At 39.8% G+C, this 24,098-nt stretch overlaps 1 protein-coding gene across 2 annotated transcripts in view; it reads right to left on the minus strand.

Moving 5' to 3' along the window:
• LOC126457011 (caspase-1-like) overlaps nt 1–24,098 on the minus strand; it is a 119,183-nt gene that overhangs the window by 33,207 nt on the left and 61,878 nt on the right. For both annotated transcript variants that reach the window (XM_050092982.1, XM_050092983.1), the window contains exons 3-4: nt 9,642–9,865; nt 5,179–5,357 (exon numbers count right to left, since the gene is read on the minus strand). In XM_050092982.1, the coding sequence (XP_049948939.1) occupies nt 5,179–5,357; nt 9,642–9,865 (403 nt within the window). The remainder of the gene's footprint in view (nt 1–5,178; nt 5,358–9,641; nt 9,866–24,098) is intronic.

Below are 24,098 nucleotides of genomic sequence, written 5' to 3' on the forward strand. Positions count from 1 at the left end.
ATTTTTTATTTCATACCTTTTGACAAATCATTAAACAAAACATTTGACTTTCTTTTCAAAAATTTTGTAAGCTTTACTTTTACAGACTATTTAGAGTAATTGAAACACTTGGCCTTAACATTGACTGCTGATGAATTACGTTCACAACATCAAATATCTGTAAAATTTCTTGGTTCATTGTAATTCATTAGGAATTAAACGTGTGTGATATACAGGGGCAGGTGTGAGGATCAAGTTCTTTGGCAAGACCTTGAAAATATACTTAGCAATGCAGTGTAAACAGTGTACACAAAACTTAGTGTACAGAATTGTAACTGAGTCAGTAAAAATACAAAAATGATCCAGAGTTGAACCCAGGACCTGGCCATAACACATGATCATGAACTGTATACGCTACTCCTGCATCACGGCTAGCTTTTAACCGGAATCAATCCATGAACATATATTTGTATTTAGCATAGTCAGTCATGTAGTAGTCATTGCTCCGCATTTATTGGCTGTCAAAAGTTGTTGATCATCTAAAAAAATATTCATATTTAATTTATTGATGAGATAGTCAAATGCTCCTCTGCTCATTCACGTGTATTCGAAGAATTTATCTGGTGATCTTCATAGTTGATGATATTTATGAAATTCTCCATGGAGATTCCTCCCTTTGTAAATTTCATGTACAGCATTCCTTTTTGCTTTATTTTCTTAAGTAAACCTAACTCAGTAGCCTTACTCTCCAGCTACAGTATTCTACAGTTTAGGGATGCCATTTTATAAAAACAGCTGGTTGGCTCTAAGCAGCCATCTTGTAGCGTGACTTGGTCACTCGCAAGCAGGGCACCTGAGCTTTTTGCCTGATGCTGATGCTTGTTGCTGGAGTGTTGCATATCCAGAAGTTGCTCACTGTCACTTGCTTCTGTCACTCACGTAGGACATGGCCCAACAAACAAATCCAGGGTATGGCTATGGGCACCCACATGACACCATCGTATGCCAACCTATACATGGGCCATCTAGAGCAATCCTTCCTAAATACTCAGAATCCCATACCCCTCACCTGGTTCAGATTAATTGATGACATCTTCATGATCTAGATTGAGGGGGAGGCCACCCTAACTACGTTCCTCCAGAACCTCAATACCTTCTCTCCTATTCACTTCACCTGGTCCTCCTCAACCAAAGAAGCCACCTTCCTCAAGGTTGATCTCCACTTCAAAGATGACTACATCAGTACCTCAGTCCACATAAAACCTACCACCTACCAGTTGCCACCCATTCCACACAAAGAAGTCTGTTCCATACAGCCTACCCACCCATGGACACCGCATCTGTAGTGACAAGCGGTCCCTCTCAAAATATACCAAGGGTCTCACTGAGGCCTGCACAGACCCTCCCAACCTTGTAGAAAAACAAATCTCCAGTACCTTATCTCTCCAGTCATCCATCATCTCCCAAAGTCCCACTGTCTGGTCACAGAGGATCGTTTCCCTTCTGACTCAGTACCACCTGGGACTGGAGCAACTGAATCACATCCTCCACCAGGGTTTCGACTACCTCTCATCACGCCCTGAAATGAGGAATGTCCTACCCACTATCCTTCCCACCCCACTCACAGTGGTATTCTGCTGCCCACTGAACCTACGCAATATCCTCATCCATTCCCCACAACCCCTGCTCTCAACCCCTTGGCTGATGGCTCCTTGTAACAGACCTAGATGCAAGACCTGTCCAGTTCATCCCCCCCATCACCAGCAACTCCAGTCAGGTCACAGGCATCATTGATGCCATCAAAGTCAGGGCTACCAGTGACATCAACCATGTGATCTTCAAGTTAACCTGCATTCTACAGGGGCATGACAACCAACAAGCTGTCTGTCCACATGAATGCCCACCATCAAAACTGTGGCCAAGGAAGAGATTGACACCCAGTTGCTGAGCAGGCTGCCCAACATGACATTCTTCATTTCAATGACTGCTTCATAGCCTGTACTATCTGGATCCTTCCTAAAAACACCAGCTTTTCTGAATTGTGCAGGTGGGAACTCTCCCTGCAACATATCCTATGTTCCCATAACCCTCCTGCCTCCTGGCTTCAATTTTCATTAGTCATTGCCCTTGCCAATCTAGTCCCTTCCCAGTTCTCATTCCAGCATTACATAGCCCTCAGTCTTTTTACTTCTGTCCTTTTCCACTAACCACCCCCCCTCCCCCCCAGCCCCCCCCCCTCCCTCTCACTCTCTGTCTAACCTGCCAACTGCACCTAGTTGCCCTACCCTCTCTCCACCTCATTCCTGAAAGCTCCCAGAAGCAGCACTTTACCATCTCCAACGACTACCCTGCTATTCCTCCCTCTCCCTCTCCTCCTCCCCCTCCATCTCCCTGCCCTATAGTTCAATTCTTTTATCTTGGCGGTTCGCGCAAGCCCGCCCAGATGCGGGAGATTGCTGCATTGCCAGTTGTACGCGCCGAGAGAAGCAGCGCCATAGAATAGTTCGCAAACTTACGTTTAGGGGGGAATGTGCAGTTGATGAAGTAAAGCCACCATGGCCGCATTAACCCTTTCGCTGCTACAGAGACGTGCTCCCCGCATTCTGTGATGTGCGTGATTTTGTCATCATTGCATTGCTCACCTGTGCAGACACATGGTGTTTTGACTGCTTTGACACTTTATCATTCAATTTCATAAAAACTATTTGGCCCAAAAATTTGATTTTTACACATCTTCTTGACTGATACCTTCCCCCCATAAATGACTTAATTTTGTTTCGATGTTCAATGCAGTTATTGTGCAGCATTAGATGTAGTGAACCATTGCACGAAATTTTGAAGAGTTTGCAGAGGTAAAAGTCCATAGCGTATACTTTCCATATGGTTGACTTTAGTTGCCACTAGAAATTTCAAAAAATTACATTCAAACGAATAAAATTCATAAAGTAAAACACTTCAATATTGTTTTTAAATAAAGAAAATATTAAGCACTGAATAAGGTTTTATTTATTTATTTATTTATTTATTTTTTTTTTTGTGCGTTTCATCTGCTCGGTGCTGATGTCACAAGACGCCTGTTTCAGTTCGTTGTTGATCCATTAACTCAGTTTTTTATTACAGAGGGCAGCTAACCCTCTGACCGAACACACTGAGTTACCATGCCGGCTAACTCAAAACCTTTCGCTTAGCAGTCATACACTTTAACCATTACGCTAACGCAGCTCGTCATTTAACACATCTCCTGTCACGCAAAATACCGACAAACACTGTTGGTATGACTATGAATTACTCACGTTTTGTTGAAGTACAACAGTAAATAACAATTACCACTGTTCTTTAGTGCGCAAAAGTGGTTAGTGAGAATGATACAAACACCTTTCCTTGCTATCACCTGAATTAGGAGGCTTATTGCTTGTTTGGTTTAATTAATTAATAGAATATAAAGCAATTGGTATAAAGAATGCTTTTTCCAAACTTTCTATAAAAGAAAGTCTGCTATCAAGACATTGCTTTTGTTCAATTACTTTATGAGTGAACGTTTCTAAAACTGAAGACACTCGTCCACGCTCTGCACTGCAGTCGAGCTCTAGCAACGTCGTTCTCTGTTAATTGGCTGACTGTGTTTTGTGATGTCAGATGCACAGAACGAACCTAAACTCGGCTGCTGTCATAAATGACGCGCTCTTTAGCCTCCTCCTTACCCCACCATCTGCTTGCATCTTCCATCATGCATTGCTGCTCTCAGTCTGGCTTCAACAGACAGTGGTCATGTGAGTGGGTGAGTTGCATGTGTGTTTGTGTGTGTGTGTGTGTGTGTGTGTGTGTGTGTGTGTGTGTGTGTGTGTGTACATGTTGTTCGTTTTTAACAAAGGCCTTGTTGGATGGAATCTCACTTTCTGACAGTCCTTTCCTTGTGTCTATTTGCGACTCATAATCTCCAAAATATGGTGAGCAGCAGCTATTTCTCTCTTAAGAAAGACATTCGAGGCTGTTGATTTGCTTTGGATGAAGAGGTGCACACCTGAGTACATACATGGTTTTGTAGGCATCTGTAAACATTTTTCCACAGAGGCATTGACCATCTTGTCTCACAGAAGGATAAATGTATATACAGTTATGGCGATTACTTTTGAAATATTAAACAACTTACTTAACTTTTTTCCATCTGTCTTTATTTCATTTGACTGCCCATTATCCCATTAGTTATAGCTAATTTATTTCATTCCACATATGTAAATGCAATTTTTCTTATTACGAGTTTAAAATAACCAAGTTAAATGTTTATCAAACAGTGGAAAATCCAGTATGAAATGTAACAATATTATGAAAAGGAAAGTTGCCACTCACCATGTAGCGGAGATACTGAGTTGCAGATAGGCGTAACAAAAAGACTGTCACAGGTAAAGCTTCAGCCTGTAAGGTCTTCTTCAAAAATAGATGACAGACACACATGCACATGCGCGCGCACTCACTCACTCACACACACACACACACACACACACACACACACACACACACACACTCATGCAAATGCTACTCGTACAAGCATAGCTGCCGTTTCAGGCAACTGTAGCCACACTTGTAGCTACAGTTGCCTAAGACTGCACTCGTGTGTATTAGTTGCATTTGCTTGATTTTGTGTGTGTGTGTGTGTGTGTGTGTGAGAGAGAGAGAGAGAGAGAGAGAGAGAGACAGAGAGAGAGAGAGAGAGAGAGAGAGAGAGAGAGAGAGAGAGAGATCTATTTTTGACAAAGGACTATGGGCCAAAAGCTTTATTTGTGACAGTCTTTTTGCTGCACCTGTCTGCAACTCAGCATTTCCGCTATATGGTAAGTGGCAACTTTCCTTTTCATAACCAAGTTAAATGTTTTATTGTTATAATTTTTATGATGATGAATTAAAATAACCAAATTAAATGTTTTGTTAAATTCCGTAAGTTTTTAAATGACTTATTGATTCTACAAAGGTAACAGTTGTTTTTCTTGTTATGAGTTAGTTGTAATATTCATGTAAATGATAATTATGACTTGTGGCATATCTATGTGTAACAACACACAGTGGGATTTCTGGGACCAACAAAAATCAAATTCAGTTCAGTGGCATTTCAAAGTCATAGTGATCTTAACATCATTATTTTGAACACTTTTATTTCCTGCAGAATTATATATAATATGTCTTCCAATATAAGAGCTCTATTACCTGAATAAAAAATAATTTCGGCTTTCCTGTAAGTGAAAGGCATTTATTTGATGTGAAAGATCCAATCAATTCTTCTTCAGTGTACCAGTCATCATAAGCGGCCAGACCTCCTCTATCATTCCCATGTGTGAGCACAGCCACAGCAAGGCAGTCAGTATCAGAATGATCTCTCTCCACAACTGTTAACACACACAAATACATAAACATCTGAACTACAATAAGTATTGTATTGACTTATAAATATTTTTGACTTCCTCATCAGAATGTAAGGATGTTATTTCTAATAAATAGTATTTATTTATTGCTAAAACATTCAAGCTTACAGGTTAGAGGCTTTTAATTCTTTTCTAACTGTGGGAGTTAATTCTGAGTCAGTGTGCTGTCAAAAGAAACACTCCTGTGGGGAATGAATACAAGTGATAATGAAATGTGTATTCTAAATATCTACTAAAAGGGCAGTTGGGTATGTAATTGGATTTGACTACCAGAGTGACATTAAGTAAGTTGTACCAAACAACAAATGCATTATGCAATCTTTTCAGAATTTATAACAATAGCAATCTAATATGTAAAATGAAACTGGGTATTAAGTTAATAAGTGCTAAACACATTCAGCACAAATAAAGATTAATTAATTTGAATAACACTAATTCACAAGGACAAATGCAGAAAGTGTGTCGACATGAATAATAAGAATGACACTACAATTAACATTCTACTGCAAAGCCTGCTTGATACATCATAATGTCAAAGACTTTGAATTCAAGAAAATTTTGTACAAAACACTACAGTTGATAAAGATGAAACTGAGTAGATGATAACAGATGAGGCATCAAATTCATTGCAACAAATGTATTATCCAGATATATCTGTGAAAAGAGGCCAAAACTTACAATGAACGAAGTACAAGAAAAATAATTAAAGTTACTGATATATTAACCCTTTAACTGCTCTAGACGTGTTAACGTGCTCGCCTTTGTACTGTCCCTGTGTGCTCTGAATGTGTTTACATGTGCCACCAGTCCTTCTGCCTGGTAATCTGAATGTTTCGATGCATAGACATGTTCAGAGTACCAGGTAGAAGGACTTGTGGTATGTGTAATCATGTTCAGAGCACACAGGGACAGGTACAAAGGTGTGCGCATTAACACATCCACAGCAGTTAAAGGGTTAAGATGCTAACAGGCATGACCTGGTGTCGTGGATTGGTTTGGTAACTAGAGAGGGTCAGTTTTCAAATGAATGGTATAATAAACACTTGTATATTAAAATGCAAATCGGTACACAACACATGGGACCTATGTTGTGATTCAGCTTGTTCAGTTGTAACTGATCAGTTCTGTTTGTGAAGTACAACAGGTGCCTCATATATAAATGAATACAACTACATATTGTTAAATTGGACAGAAATATTTTTACCTTTTCTAATTTGATAGTAGTAGGTAATATTACAATAGGTGTTGCAACATCAAATTATTAAAGTAAAATTTTGTAATAATTATATCAAAATGCAGGTACTGTAATAGTAAGAGGCATCTTGAGAGCAATGTTTGTCAACTCGGAGAGCCTTATGCCACAGAAGAAGAAAGGGACTGCTACTGATTAAGAATTGCTGGTGATCTACATGACCATTAAACATTTTTGATTCTTTGTGAAAAGAAGACAATTTGTAATTTTTACTGACCACAAACCACTAACTTGTTTTTTCCTATGTGCAATGGTTCATGGCTCACCATAGCAGTGTTGTAAACAAGCAGAATATATAGCCTAGTTTACAACCAATTTGTGGCAAAATTCATGTAGAAACATCATTGTCACAGACTGCTTGCCACAAAACAGCATCAGCCTCCAAGCAGGCCCCTGTGTTGATAGAGCAACCAAGCAACAAGAGGACACAGTACCACATGACTTACTCCAAAGTGAACACATGGTCCTGCAGGTGCAACATATTTCTTTCTCAGATTGTGCTATGAGTACCTGATGTGACAAATACTGGGACAAACAATGCCAGTACAGTCCCCTCAGAATCTTGGCACATAGTTTTCTGAGCACTGCATAATTTGGCTCATCCAGGCAATACTAAAATTATTTGCAAGCAAGTTGCTGTGTCCAGGAATCCAGAGGTACTGCTGAGCTTAGCATGCTCCTGCCTCCACTGGTAATGCAGAAAAGTCAGCTGACATACCTTCATACCAGCTGCAGATTTTCCATTGCCAAAAGGAAGGTTTTCATGTTTATATGAGGGGGTACTCAAAAGAAACTGGAATAACATTGCATGAGGAGAGCTTGTGTAGTAATCATTTCTGCCACTAGGTGTGTATAGTGCACCTGTGCTGTTAACCTGGCCTGTTCTGTTCATCTGCTGTGGTTGTTTTTGCTAGCACCGTTTCATTCTTCTTTCATGTTTTATGATGGCAAGATTCAGAGTTTGTTCCCTCAGGTCAGACCATCAATCAGACCTTTTATTTGGAAGTTTTAAGATGATTGCACAACAGTGTTTGTCACAAAAGACTAAATTTGTGGCAGAAATGAGTCTGGTTCTTCCACCATGACAATGCACTGGCACACACAGCCATCTCTTAGACAGTTTTTGGCTAAAAATGGCATGGTTCTGCTGCCCCACGCACGTTACTCACCTGACATGGGTCTATGCAACTTTTTCATATTTCCACACATGAAAAGGGACATGAAAGGATTTGATTTGACAACAATGAAGAGAACAAGGAAAAAACTGAGGGAGAAGCTGTCAACCATTTCTAAAGATCACTAAAAAAACATTTTGAAATGTGGAAGCACCAGTTAGACAAATGTATCAGTTGTAATGGAGAGTATTTTGGAGGGAACAAGGATTTTTTGTAAACAATTTGAAAATCTATAGCTTTTCAAAAAGTCTATAGTTATTTTTTTTGGGGAGGGGGGGGGGGGGGGGGGGGGAGGGCACCCCCTCTTATGTGGACAAAGCAGTGCCATTACTTTACTCTACTGGTCATCACTACCTGATTACTGTACTGGATCATTCTATAAGGTGACCCAAAGCTCTCCACAGAGACATCCACAAAGGTGTTGTTGCTTACATGGTTTTTGAGGTTTGGAATTCCTCAAACCATTACAACTGATTGTGGATACCAGTTTGAGTCACTGCAGTTTAATGAGGTACTTCAGCTACATGGCTGCAACCATCTTTGCAACAATAGCTACCACCCTTCTATAATGGAATGGTGGGGAAGCTACATCACATGCTAAATGCAGCACTGATGTGATACACATCAGTGTGGATGCATGCTTTGCCACTGATATTGTTAGGCCTCTGCACATCATAAATGAGGATCTGAAATGTTCAACACCCAATTGGTATATGATGAGCAGTTGTGTGTGCCAGCTGAATTCATTTTACCAGCACCACTCCAGCTGACCACTCCAGAAACAGTGACAGAGTTTGACTGCAGTTCACCTCTGGATGAGAAGTTTACATGCAGCTCCACCTGTGAGGCATGGAGAGAGAAAGGTTTTCATCCATAAAGATCTGCTTACAGCATCACTTGCCTAGCTCGGAGATGATACTATGTGCCCACCATTACACTCATCATATACAGGTCCCTACAGTATGAATTCAAAACATGGAACACTTTCAAAATAGGCCAAAACAGCAGGCACAAAAGCCTCCACAGAGTGACTAAAGCCTGCTTACCTCTACAAGGAGCAGCCTCTGCAGCACTGGCCTGTCAGTTTTTCCACCAACCTGTCCTGAGCCAACGACACTTTGTGACAGTGCAGCCTCCCTGGAGACTCCAGAGATCAAAATGATTATTCTGACGAGTTACTCACATTAAGAGGGAGGGTGGGGGCTGGTGTGGTGACATCTGTTCCTGAACAAGTAGCAGAGAGTCTTTATTATTGATATGAGTTTTGTTAGATATTCTTTGTATTTCTTTGTTTTGTTACAACTTAGTGTGTGTATGATAAAAAGAACATACTGAATAATCATCATATCCACAGTTTTTCTATGGGAATTATTTCTTGTTGACAAATTACCCATACATATATTCAATGTTCACCACCCAACTGGTGTATGGTTAGCAGTTTTTGAGGATTGGAATTCCTCAAACCATTACAGTTGATTGTGGATGCCAGTTCAAGTCACTGCAGTTTACCAAGGTCCTTCAGCTATGTGTCTGAACCCATCTTTGCTATTTTAGATGATGCAGCAAAATTAATACTAATGTTAATGATGTCTTATGGTTGCAATATAGGTTAACAGATTTGGTCTAGTTCAGAAACATTTGGTTTTCTCTAGTTGTATTGCATGTGTTGCATTGAGGTTATAGAGTAATTTTAATTTTTTAAATTTTTATGTGTGTTCTGAAGATGACTGACTGAAACTGCTACTCATTGTGATCAGTTTCCTGCAGAGAACATTAAATTTAAATGCTATTCTTTAAGTATAATTAATCTAATACACTTACCCTCTTTTAATTTTTCTTGAATTTCAGCTTTTTTCATGTTATCTTTCAAAGGTTCTATATCAAAGTTGTATTTCTTGAAACATTCCTGAAGACTTTGCCTATCAACTTGTGTACCACTTCTTTCTCTGTTGGATGGTTGCAGGAACTCTTCATGATTGAAAATGAGTGCTAATCTTTTTTGACCCTGTTTGGGATATACATCATCTGACTCTTCTGGTACTATTCTGAAAATAATAAGAAAATGTGTGTCACTAAAGAAATTATCACAAAATATTTTGGCATGAAACTATGTGGTTCTATCTTCACACAGTAGACATTACATAACAAACATAAAATGTGGTGACTTAAAAGTTCCAAATACTGATATTCAGTCATATGTTTAATGTATTCATTTCAGGCATGATCTAATCATAATCTTTACATCTCTAGCAAACATGGGTGACATTCTCTTTGTGTGAAGATGGAGAAAATCCTCCATACTTTTTTCAAACATGGAAAATTCAGTCCAAATAACAACAACAACTAATAGTAGATACTGAGTTTCACTGTTGTGCTGTTAGAAGTTTCTTTTTTATGGGTCACTGAGAAAAGGTTGTTCTAAAATGAAAGTGATTCTTCTATGGACTTGTGAAAGGAAAGATGAGGCAATCAGGAAAGCACAGTGAGGTGCAGGGTTTTGGTGGGAGTGGAGTTTGGATTGGTGTATTGTAAGTATCTGCTGTTAACTAAGAAACTTGATTTAATAACAAAACTCACAACACCACAGCACTTGCAGAAACAAACAAGCCAAGTACTTGTGCTCAATCTTCCACATTAGTGAACTTCTGACATAACAATATAAATATGATAAAAGATATTTACTCATATCACAGAAACAAAATAATTAAAACTTCAAACAGGTGCCAAAAAACATAAAACTTAGCCAAAGATATATGTATATGGATATGTATCATTCATTAGAATTATAGCTTCAGCCAAATGAAACTAACTTTACAAAGAGGAAGCTGAAATAATTCTGCAACAACAAAGCTGCCTCACCAGACGGTATAACAACAGCCAACTACAACCCTCACCTTAATCACATACCAGACAGACAACACATATGAACAACATAAACTACACTGACACAACAAACTGACTATGAAGATACATGGACTGACAACAGACTCATTAAAGCTTATCACTAGAATACAATTATACCACACAGCCACACCATTCCTTATCAAATCAGGTACAAATATAATACAATCAGAGCACACCAGAGTCTAGGCATGCCTTTCATTTTAGCCACAATCATATAAGCCACTGTTCTACCAATGTGGGCACAACAGCCCCACTCTGTATTGACAGTTCAGATCTTGGCCACACACTGATGCTAGCACATCAACATCAACATCAAGAATCACTCTGATGCCAGGCTTGGCTATCATCATAATGAAAACTTCCTTCCACAGTCCCATCCTGGTTTAAATCTGCTGTTTCTTCTGGACATTTAGAGGTAAACACTAATAATTGCTGCTGCAGCCCAGTGATGTCTAGTGTTAAAGCAGGCCACACCTTGTGCTGACTGTTTGCAGTCCAATTGCTTTGCTTTCACCACACTGTCTCTCTGACTCCAGTAGACTGTTTGGCTTATACAAGATCTGTCTACTTTCACCCACATATCCTGACTCCATCTGACCTCTGCTGCAGCTCTGCGCAGCCAGCCTTCTGCTGTCCAACCAGGCAGTGGTGCTCAGAGACTAACTCCCTCAGCAACTGACTGCTGGAGGTAAATAAGGCCCAGCAGAATGTCCTGCATTGCCCAGTTCTGCACGCAAGATCTTGTCAACTGCTGCTGCTGATGAATCCTGGAGATGGTTTCAGGTTGTTGCTACTTCTTCATGATGTACCAGACTCCACCCCCTCTGCTGCTCCTTCAGTAGATGTCTGCAACCAACCCCTGGGCTAGAAATAATGAAACATAAGCAAGGTCAGACTGTGCACCATCATGACCCTGGCACTGATTCAATTCTTGCCTGCCACTGCCCATGGAGGACTGGTGCTGGCACAATGTTGATGTGGCTGCTTTCTTTGGATACTCCAGACTGGCTTTTGCTGTGCCAGCAGATGGCTTCATGACTCGTTGAGGCACTGAGCTTACTGACAAGCAAATACATGCACCCTCTGACACACTGGAGAGACTGAGCAGTGCTGGCACGGACTGCTGGGCAGGTGGGAACTCAAATGTACCATGAAATCCTATTAAATGTCAGTAACCCTGGGAGATGTTTCATTCTTCCCATGCATTGGGGTGGCCAAGTGGTGTTTTTCCTGAATTCAAGATCTAGGGAGCCACTGGATTTGAATTCACATCTTGGCTGGTTATGAGTGCAGATATTCTAATGGCACAATGGAACGTCACAGACATCTTGCATCTTCATGTGTTACCACACATGTGACACTATTTTTGTGCCATTTTTCAACAGGACATTGCTCATCCACACATGGAATGTTGTGTAGAATTGTCTGTGAGATGGTATAGGGTTCTCATATGGCCAGCAAGATCCCCAGATTTGTCCCCAATAGAACATGTAGGACTAGTTCAGATGCCAACTCTGTTCCAGTGCTAGTGTCTAGGATATGGATGGCCAAGCATTGAGCTCCCAAGCTGTTCTTTTTATATCTGGGATTTACAGTCATGTAGAACTTTATAAAAGACAACATATTTATGCCAGTGACTGTAACACTTTTTTATTTCAAAATTGCAATTTTGGCCTTAGGCCATTATCAAGTGAAGATGTTATGGCTATTAGACCATGTCAACCTAAAATGAGCTTCCACATGGGAAAAATATATTTAAAAAACATGCTGTGACTTACCAAACAGGAAAGCACTGGTAGATAGACACAACAAAAAATAAAAAACACACACACAAGTATCAAGCTTTTGCAACCCACGGTTGCATCATCAGGAAAGAGGGAAGGAGAGGGAAAGACGAATGGATGTGGGTTTTAAGGGAGAGGGTAAGGAGTCATTCCAATCCCAGGAGCAGAAAGACTTACCTTAGGGGGAAAATGGGACAGGTATACACTTGCACACACACACACACACACACACACACACACAGACACATATCTATCCGCACATATACAGACACAAGCAGACATATGTAAGGCAAAGAGTTTGGGCAGAGATGTCAGTCGAGGCAGAAGTATAGAGTCAAAGATGTTGTTGAGTGACAAGTGATGTACGAAGGGTGGCAACTTGAAATTAGCGGAGGTTGAGGCCAGGTGGGTAACGGGAAGAGAGAATATATTGAAGGGGATGATGGAAGCCGGCCGGAGTGGCCGAGCGGTTAAAGGCGCTACAGTCTGGAACCGCACGACCGCTACGGTCGCAGGTTCGAATCCTGCCTCGGGCATGGATGTGTGTGATGTCCTTAGGTTAGTTAGGTTTAAGTAGTTCTAAGTTCTAGGGGACTTATGACCACAGCAGTTGAGTCCCATAGTGCTCAGAGCCATTGAACCATTGAACCATTGGATGATGGAAAGATGGGAACTTGCCTGAGCCACGCCTCCAGTGACGGGGCTATGAACGCCCCCTTCCGCTGCAATATGGGATGGCCAGTGGCAGACAGCCAGTCCACTCACTTGGAGCCCCTTCACTATGTGACACTATGCAGATGCCATCTAGTTGTGACTTTGACACCAACATTCATGCTTTAGTTCAGAGAGCCTCATCCTCATGGACATTGCGATAGCTGGATTTCTTTTCTTGCTCCATTATTTATTATGAGTCTTTGTATGCTTGGTGAAATACAAATTAAGTAAATTTACTGTTTACTGTGTACACTTGTTCACTAATCACTTCTGCTCCTGTCTCGCTTTCCTATGACAACAATTGCCACACCACTCTGTAGCCCACCTTTTCTTACCATTGTGTATGAAGTTGTGCACAACACAGTAACATCTGCTAGTCTGCAGGAACCTGCCAGATGCCTGTACTACTGATGATTTTTCTGCAGCTAACAAAACAGCAGTTAAAAATTTCAAATATTGTGCTCTCCACAGAATATGAAGAGAATTATCTTGCTCTTTGTTTATTCATTTTTTTGTTTGTTTGTCTTGCTGTTTGTATTTAATAAATTCTTGTTGAATATAAATCCTTGTAATTTTATTGTTGTTACTTCCTGTCTTTACTGAATTATTTCCGAAATTTCTATGAAATTAATCTTAGTATGTTATCAATGCTCAACAGAACTGTAATAATTTCATGTCCTGGACACGTAAAATAAAGAAATAAACTTGACAGAAAGGGAAAGGATCTTTCAAAGAACACTTAAGTTAACTTTAGATAGTACTGCCACATATTTTGGAACAAACATAAAAGTTCTAGGAATGAATACTGATTTTTAATTGAAGTGACAATAAGATACAAGGATACTAGTAAAAAAAATATCATCAGGACACTAGGCCCTTGCACAAAAACGTGCATTAAGAGTTACTGCTTCCCAATATACACTCCTGGAAATTGAAATAAGAACACCATGAATTCATTGTCCCAGGAAGGAGAAACTTTATTGACACATTCCTGGGGTCAGATACATCACATGATCACACTGACAGAACCACAGGCACATAGACACAGGCAACAGAGCATGCACAATGTCGGCACTAGTACAGTGTATGTCCACCTTTCGCAGCAATGCAGGCTGCTATTCTCCCATAGAGACGATCGTAGAGATGCTGGATGTAGTCCTGTGGAACGGCTTGCCATGCCATTTCCACCTGGCGCCTCAGTTGGACCAGCGTTCGTGCTGGACGTGCAGACCGCGTGAGACGACGCTTCATCCAGTCCCAAACATGCTCAATGGGGGACAGATCCGGAGATCTTGCTGGCCAGGGTAGTTGACTTACACCTTCTAGAGCACGTTGGGTGGCACGGGATACATGCAGACGTGCATTGTCCTGTTGGAACAGCAAGTTCCCTTGCCGGTCTAGGAATGGTAGAACGATGGGTTCGATGACGGTTTGGATGTACCGTGCACTATTCAGTGTCCCCTTGACGATCACCAGTGGTGTACGGCCAGTGTAGGAAATCGCTCCCCACACCATGATGCCGGGTGTTGGCCCTGTGTGCCTCGGTCGTATGCAGTCCTGATTGTGGCGCTCACCTGCACGGTGCCAAACACGCATACGACCGTCATTGGCACCAAGGCAGAAGCGACTCTCATCGCTGAAGATGACACGTCTCCATTCGTCCCTCCATTCGCGCCTGTCGCGACACCACTGGAGGCGGGCTGCACGATGTTGGGGCGTGAGCGGAAGACGGCCTAACGGTGTGCGGGACCGTAGCCCAGCTTCATGGAGACGGTTGCGAATGGTCCTCGCCGATACCCCAGGAGCAACAGTGTCCCTAATTTGCTGGGAAGTGGCGGTGCGGTCCCCTACGGCACTGCGTAGGATCCTACGGTCTTGGCGTGCATCCGTGCGTCGCTGCGGTCCGGTCCCAGGTCGACGGGCACGTGCACCTTCCGCCGACCACTGGCGACAACATCGATGTACTGTGGAGACCTCACGCCCCACGTGTTGAGCAATTCGGCGGTACGTCCACCCGGCCTCTCGCATGCCCACTATACGCCCTCGCTCAAAGTCCGTCAACTGCACATACGGTTCATGTCCACGCTGTCGCGGCATGCTACCAGTGTTAAAGACTGCGATGGAGCTCCGTATGCCACGGCAAACTGGCTGACACTGACGGCGGCGGTGCACAAATGCTGCGCAGCTAGCGCCATTCGACGGCCAACACCGCGGTTCCTGGTGTGTCCGCTGTGCCGTGCGTGTGATCATTGCTTGTACAGCCCTCTCGCAGTGTCCGGAGCAAGTATGGTGGGTCTGACACACCGGTGTCAATGTGTTCTTTTTTCCATTTCCAGGAGTGTATTTATTCCTTAATGAAATTTGTCATTAAAAATATATCACTTTAACAAACCAACAGCTAAGTTCATGGAATCAGTACTGGAAATAGGAATAATCTTCACAAGGATTTAAAGTCACTTACTCTTGTACAAAAAGGTGTTCGTTATTCAGGAACGCACATTTTCAATAACTTGCCAGCAGCCATAAAGTGCTTAACAACCAATGAAATTCAGTTTAAGAGAAGCCTAAAGGATTTATTGATTGCCAGCTCCTTCTACTCCATTGATATTTTGTTTGTGAAACAATCATTCCACTTGAGACCTGTGGAAGGTACATTAGCTTATGGTATTTGTTTCAGTTGTAAATATTTGTCATATATTATTGTTTTTTCTGACATGTTGTACATCCTGGAAGGCCTCCTCACTACAGATCAGTTGAAATGAAAGTAAATCTAAACTAATCTATATTCATGTCATAAGTGTATAACAGCCAGTGGCTTTTACTTACATACTACTCATGTGAACACTAAATTCTTGGCTACAGCACAGTTTTGGAGGAACAAGTGCTCACAACTGACTGTCATTTCTGCTGTTTTTGTGACCATTTAAGTCCACTGATGGCTTGTGATTGGTCAGCATAGTCATCATTGTGTCATACTGTCAGAGACTGTTTCCATATCTGCACTGGTGGATGCAACACCTGGCACTATGATGTAATGAAGATGTATGCCAACCAATTACAAGCTGCTTTGACAGGAATGGGGGAAAGAAATACAGTAGAAGAAGAATGGGTAGCTTTGAGGGATGAAGTAGCAAAGGCAGCAGAGGATCAAGTAGGTAAAAAGACGAGGGCTAATAGAAATCCTTCGGTAGCAGAAGAAATATTGAATTTAATTGATGAATGGAGAAAATATAAAAATGGAGTAAATGAAGCAGGCAAAAAGGAATACAAACATCTCAAAAATGAGATCGACAGGAAGTGCAAAATGGCTAAGCAGGGATGGCTAGAGGACAAATGTAAGGATGTAGAGGCCTATCTCACTAGGGGTAAGATAGATACTGCCTACAGGAAAATTAAAGAGACCTTTGGAGATATGAGAACGACTTGTATGAATATCAAGAGCTCAGATGGAAACCCAGTTCTAAGCAAAGAAGGGAAAGCAGAAAGGTGGAAGGAGTATATAGAGGGTCTATACAAGGGCGATGTACTTGAGGACAATATTATGGAAATGGAAGAGGATGTAGATGAAGATGAAATGGGAGATATGATACTGCGTGAAGAGTTTGACAGAGCACTGAAAGACCTGAGTCAAAACAAGGCCCCCGGAGTAGACAACATTCCATTGGAACTACTGACGGCCTTGGGAGAGCCAGTCCTGACAAAACTCTACCATCTGGTGAGCAAGATGTATGAAACAGGCGAAATATCCTCAGACTTCAAGAAGAATATAATAATTCCAATCTCAAAGAAAGCAGGTGTTGACAGATGTGAAAATTACCAAAGTATCAGTTTAATAAGTCACAGCTGCAAAATACTAACACGAATTCTTTACAGACGAATGGAAAAACTAGTAGAAGCCAACCTCGGGGAAGATCAGTTTGGATTCTGTAGAAACACTGGAACACGTGAGGCAGTACTGACCTTACGACTTATCTTAGAAGAAAGATTAAGGAAAGGCAAACCTACGTTTCTAGCATTTGTAGACTTAGAGAAAGCTTTTGACAATGTTGACTGGAATACTCTCTTTTAAATTCTAAAGGTGGCAGGGGTAAAATACAGGGAGCGAATGGCTATTTACAATTTGTACAGAAACGAGATGGCAGTTATAAGAGTCGAGGGACATGAAAGAGAAGCAGTGGTTGGGAAGGGAGTAAGACAGGGTTGTTCAATCTGTATATTGAGCAAGCAGTAAACAAAACAAAAGAAAAATTCGGATTAGGTATTAAAATTCATGGAGAAGAAATAAAAACTTTGAGGTTCGCCGATGACATTGTAATTCTCTCAGAGACAGCAAAGGACTTGGAAGAGCAGTTGAATGGAATGGACAGTGTCTTGAAAGGAGGATATAAGATGAACATCAACAAAAGCAAAACAAGGATAATGGAATGTAGTCTAATTAAGTCGGGTGATGCTGAGGGAATTAGATTAGGAAATGAGACACTTAAAGTAGTAAAGGAGTTTTGCTATTTGGGGAGCAAAATAACTGATGATGGTCGAAGTAGAGAGGATATAAAATGTAGACACAATGGCAAGGAAAGCGTTTCTGAAGAAGAGAAATTTGTTAACATCGAGTATAGATTTAAGTGTCAGGAAGTCATTTCTGAAAGTATTTGTATGGAGTGTAGCCATGTATGGAAGTGAAACATGGACGATAAATAGTTTGGACAAGAAGAGAATAGAAGCTTTCAAAATGTGGTGCTACAGAAGAATGCTGAAGATTAGATGGGTAGATCACATAACTAATGAGGAAGTATTGAATAGGATTGGGGAGAAGAGAAGTTTGTGGCACAACTTGACCAGAAGAAGGGATCGGTTGGTAGGACATGTTCTGAGGCATCAAGGGATCACCAATTTAGTATTGGAGGGCAGCGTGGAGGGTAAAAACCGTAGAGGGAGACCAAGAGATGAATATATTAAGCAGATTCAGAAGGATGTAGGTTGCAGTAGGTACTGGGAGATGAAAAAGCTTGCACAGGATAGAGTAGCATGGAGAGCTGCATCAAACCAGTCTCAGGACTGAAGACCACAACAACAACATGGGTTATAATGGTCACCACAACAGTAGCCACAACAGTCAGTTGTTCCTGATGAACATTTTGTCCTGTGCACAAGATTTTATCTAGATTTGACATTCCAAGTTTACCAAGAATGTTTTATACGGAGATGTCATGGGGAGAGGCTTTGATCTCACATCGAATAATTTTTGTTTTGTGAGCTGCTAGTGTTTCTTCTCTTGTGCTCCATAATTCATTTCTATATTTGTTTGCTGGCTGTCTCCTCTAGTGAATTGGCTGCACTGTGATTCCCACATCATTTGAGTTCCAGTTTCTCTCACTAATCACTGTGTAGCACATGGCCTGTGAAATACAGTCTGAACATTCCACATGTATCTGAAACACCACCAACTTAAGGGCAAAGGCAGTTACAGAGTGAAAAAAAGCTTCTAGGCAGAAGATTTGTAATAGTAGAAGTGAGATCTTTATTGCTAAGTCTACAGAGTTATGAAAGCAAATCTTTATTTGCAATACAGATGTTGACAGACATAGGTGACATAAAAATAGAAATGTTACTTTCATTCCACATAAAACAGCATCATTTTTTGGGGTAACTCAAGGATTCAAGTTCAAAATTGTGTAACATGAATTATTTGTGTGGTAAAACCAAGAATAACCCGCAGGGCCCTGTTCTAGGAATGGGGATACTAACTACTGCTTCACAAATACTTATTTCTGAATGTAATTTGCCATAAATAATATATCTCTTTTTCCAGCCAGTAGCTCAGTTCATGGAATCAGTATTAGAAATAAGAATAATCTTCACAACAGTAACACTTTCATTTGCCAATGGACAATTCTGTACAAAATATCAGAAATGTAATGTTTACATGGAGTTTAAAAATGATACATTAACAAGTTTAAAATTACACATTTATGCGAATATATCAATAAAATGAATAATTGTCTTGAAATAAGTAGCCTATCTAAAAACAGTGACATACACAATTTTTTAGGTCCAAGATATTCTTTAATATTGTACGAAAAAATTTTAGTAAAATAACATTTTAATTTATTTTGGAAAATAGTGCTATTTTCTATCATTTTTATATAGTTTGGTAAACTGTTGCATAAAAATCTGCCTGCATTAAGAGACTGCTTATCAGCAAATTTGATCCAATTTCCTTCAACATGATAATCATTTTTATATCTTGTTTATAATCACATATACAATAAAATGGAGTGTCCTTGAGGTGCAAGGGTGACTTGAGATAGAATGACATACATTTATAATACTATATTTTAGCAATATTTCATTTATATGAAGTATTTTAATTCTTTTATTGTTTTGTATTAAAATCAACTTTCTTACTGAGGTAAATTTATTTTTATAAAAAATAGTGTTGTATTATTTTTAAACAGGAAGAATAAGAGCACCTTTAGCAGTATTTCCCAAACTTAATGTATTTTGCTAGATGAAAAAAAGTCCAAGGATTAAAATTATATGGTAAATACCTTTAATGTTGTCAGACATATACAGAATAGTAGAATGATAAAAATAATGACATTTTATGAACAAATAAAATCTGGGGATTATTAATACTGAACAGCAAGTTACCTGGGGTGGCTTGGAACAGTTGCCATGAAGACATAACTACATTCTTAAGAGATGTTTCATTTGGTTTGATGCAGGAAATGCCCTTTGTTTATGTTAAAAGAACTGGCACACACAAATATGCAGCACAGAAAATTTGGATAAGGCCTGTGAAGATGTAAAAAAAGTGCCACATAGCCTTTGTAAGGCAGCCAAGAACTGTTCAGTAGACAAGTCTAAGCTTTCTCATGCACTTAATGGAAAACATTATTATGAAAATTGGTGGACAAACTTCCCTGCCTTGAACAGAAGAATAGACTTTGGTGAAATATGTGCTTACAGTAAGTGAATGGAGATTTCCACTTACTGCCTACAATAACAAACTTGAAACGATGTCCTGACAGGCAGGTGGAACCCATCCCAAGATTCAAGAATAACATGCATGGTGATAATTGGGTGCAGTCATTCTTGAATTGTAATGGTTGTGTGTTGTCTGTGAGGTTAGCAGGCAATATAAGGTGAGACAGGGCACAAGTTTCTCCTGATGTTATTAATATATTATTTTACTATTTGCAAGTTGAAGTGTAGAATATTAAACCTGAATCGGTCATCAACTTTCATGAAACATATTTATCAGATGATCCAGGCAGAAAACATGTTGTGGCAAAAGAGGATGGAAGCACTCTGATTTCTTCTTCAAAAGCCTCTCTATGTTTATCATGATGGTATGTTCAGGTGATGCCACACACCTCCCTCCTTTTGTCATTTATCAATCTCTTCATCTTTGGGGCACTTTGACATGTGGTCCCAGAGGAGCATGTTATAAGAATACAAAATATGGGTGGATAAATGAGAAGGCCTTTGAAGAATTGTTTTTGACAATAGCCTACATATATGTGAAGAAGCAAGGTTCACCACAGGCACTCATAGGTGACAATCTGTCATTTCACATGAATCTGATTGTAATAGCAAAATGCAGAGAGGAAGGGATGAAATTTATTTGTCTGCTAAGTAATTCTATTTACCTTTGTCAGTCGCTTGATGTACCCTTCTTCAGACCATTCAAGCAACACTGGAATGATATTTTGATGGAGTGGAAGATGAAGGGAAATAGAAGGGCCATGTCTAAGAATAAATTTTCAGCCATGTTAAAAAAAAAAGGTGTTTTCAAGAACTGGAGGATCAGCAGGAGACCTCATAAGGTTAGGTTTTGAAAAATGTGGTTTCAGTCTTGTGAATTGCTAGAAGGCATTGACTCAAATTCCTTGTATAGGTATCAGTAGTGGTAACACCAATGAAGACAGGAGTTCATTAAAGGAAAACTAGTGTGGTGTATGACCAGCCTGGGGGCAAAAGAAATGTTGTACTAAAACAGAATAAGAGATGAATATAAACTGAAACAGGTAAGAGTGTATCAAATATTGAGCGTAATGAAGCACAACTGGAATTGAGTAATGGCAGTGCAGAACTCAGAACATGATAAATCAGAGGATCCATCAGTGAATGACATTAATGACAATGGCAATAACCTTCCAGATCCAAAATGTCAAGCTACAGAGGTTGTTAAACAGAAAGATAGTGTGACCGATGAAAGTATAGGAGTAGATTATCTCCTCATAAATGTTTTGTGGAGAAAGAGAACACAACTTCTGAAAATTCAAGAGGTGACTGTTGGAAAGTTGAAGTAAAATTTACAAAATACTATAAAAACAGTTTGGACACTTTAGTTCAGCCCCAGGTGGATGATATGATAGGCCAGCCTATTCGCACCTCAAGAACTTAAATATGGATGGACAAAATGTACATTTAATATTGTTTTGTCAATTAAATTGTTCTAGTTACAGGGCAAATGAATTCAGCTTCTTCAAATATATATTAGTTAAATAAAAGAATCTTGTACAGATAACTTGATGACTGTATTAATATGTTATTTTAAACGTTATTCATGAGTTTTATTATTAATATACAGAGGAATGCTTTTTTAAATACACCCTTATTTTATTAAATTGTGAATGTTAATGCCAATGCACCTCAGTGATGGACTCACATGATAAGTTCATTAAACTTAAAGGTTAGCTCAAATCACAACTGGTGCTGTGGTGAGATGAGACAGATGTATTTTTTTAGTATTATCTGAACAACAACTGGCAGAGTGAAACAAGTGACAACTTTTAGAACACAAAAAAGCACTATTAATTTATTTATGGATCTAGCATTACCTCTCTTTAATAGAAACAGCAGTTTCATCGCACTCATTCACACACTCATGTACATTTGGCTTTGTGGTATTGACAGCATGGAAAATCCTCTGCGTAAGTTGATCCACATTATTTACTTGCTGAGAATAAATAAGTTTCTTCATATGGCGCCAAAAGTAAAAATACAGTGGATTTAAATTAGGACTGTGTGTTGGCCATTGATGTGGACCAGAACTCATATCCATCATCCTTGAAATCATCTATTCAAAAATCTTCACACTCTGTAACCAATGTGGGGTGGAGCACCGTCGTGGAGTAACCACAGCTTAAGATGTATGGCTAATGGAATATTTACTAACAAAGTCAGCAGCAATGGCCCCTCTAGAAAGGTTTGATAATTGTTACCAGTCAATGATGTAGGTAAAATGAAAGGCCCAATAATGTAATCATCAATTATGTCCACCCATAAATTTATGTAAAAGCAGTGCTGAAAACATATTGCTGTTATTTGGTGTGGATTGTGTGCACTCCACACGTGCATGTTATGGAAGTTAGTTATTCCATTACAAACGAAACATACTTCATGTGTGATGAGTATTTTGTTTACAAAATCATGCTGCATAGTTTGTAACAAAAACTGCTCTGAGAATCCTCATCACAAAGAGAAATCTTGCTCTTCCAACTCTGGTATGCATTGGATGTGGTGGCATACAGAATTAAATGTAGTACTTTGTTACAAGTAACTGCAAAATAATTAAGGAAAAGTAGAGAATTATGATGATACAAACCTTTGGCAAACAGCAACAAATATCAATTGTGCAGGAAGTCTATGTTGAGGGAAGCATTCTTGATAGATTAATACAGTTGCCCTTGCAACACATTTTGCCTCACCATAAGTTAAATGAATATTGTGTAGTTCAGGTATAATAAATTTACCTTCCATCCTAATGTTTAACAGAGTTGCAATAACATCTGCACAGGGAACTCGATGACTGCTGATGATCAGCGCATTACAGTGACTCAATCATGTAGGCCGTTGTTGCCTACATGCTTGCGACTCTCATGATGTCAATTTGCACAGTAGTAAATAATACAAACCGACTGCTTACATAAGTGTACCTCTGTTGGGGGAGGGGTGGAGCAGTCACCCTGTTGTGTTTTGATTCTGTTTTCACACAAGTCATGTCTGATCTGTATACACTGTCCAGGTTCTACTTTTCCAAAAACATTGTCCTGAGATGAACTTTTTTTTTCTGGGACAATGGTAGGAAGTGGACAAACATGTTATTAGACATTTTAACTCAATTACTTGCATTCTGCTAACAGGATTTCTTGGCAGCCTATACCATTGACATCCTGTCTGAGCACAAAAATGAATACTTACCATCATTGGAGGTTACTTTGCTCCATAGGGTCAAATTTTCTCCATTTGAAAAAATAGTTTCTTTGGTTCATATATGCTACACTACTTGCTGTATATCTGTGAACAATGTTTTCTATGAAAGGTAGCAATTACAGGTTGGCACCCTTGCTTGCATGTTCAGTTGTTGGCCATTTTGAATTTTTCACAAGCATCTTAGTAAAGACGTTCATAAGTGTGTATAAAATTAAGCTGGAAAAATCAGTGTTTTTCACAGGGTGAAATGGTCACTCTGAAGGTCAGTCACCATTATTTTAATTACTCAGAACGTCTAGCTGCTGGAAAGTATCGTAGTTTTTCGTTTGATGGACTATTGTTTGTGTCATTGTCAATTTGCTGTTGTAGGTTACGAAATTTCTAACTTTGAGGAAACATTGCACCGCAACAAAAGTGGTGCAAAGTATCCCCAGGATGCATTTCTTCCGCATCTATGACAATTTCTGACTTATTTTTACCTCCGTAGTATGCTGCTGGCAGTGAACAATGTTTATAATCTCTTTCAGACTGGTGAAAATGCCATGGAAGTATAAGAGAATGGTCGTAAATAGGCAATACTGTGATTACAGCCCAGAAACTCTGGAGAAATGTGTTTTGCAGTTGAGTAAATATGGGTTCCCTGTTACTCCAATGG

This window comes from Schistocerca serialis, chromosome 2 (genome assembly GCF_023864345.2).
Source record: "Schistocerca serialis cubense isolate TAMUIC-IGC-003099 chromosome 2, iqSchSeri2.2, whole genome shotgun sequence".
NCBI classification, from domain to species: Eukaryota; Metazoa; Arthropoda; class Insecta; order Orthoptera; family Acrididae; genus Schistocerca; species Schistocerca serialis.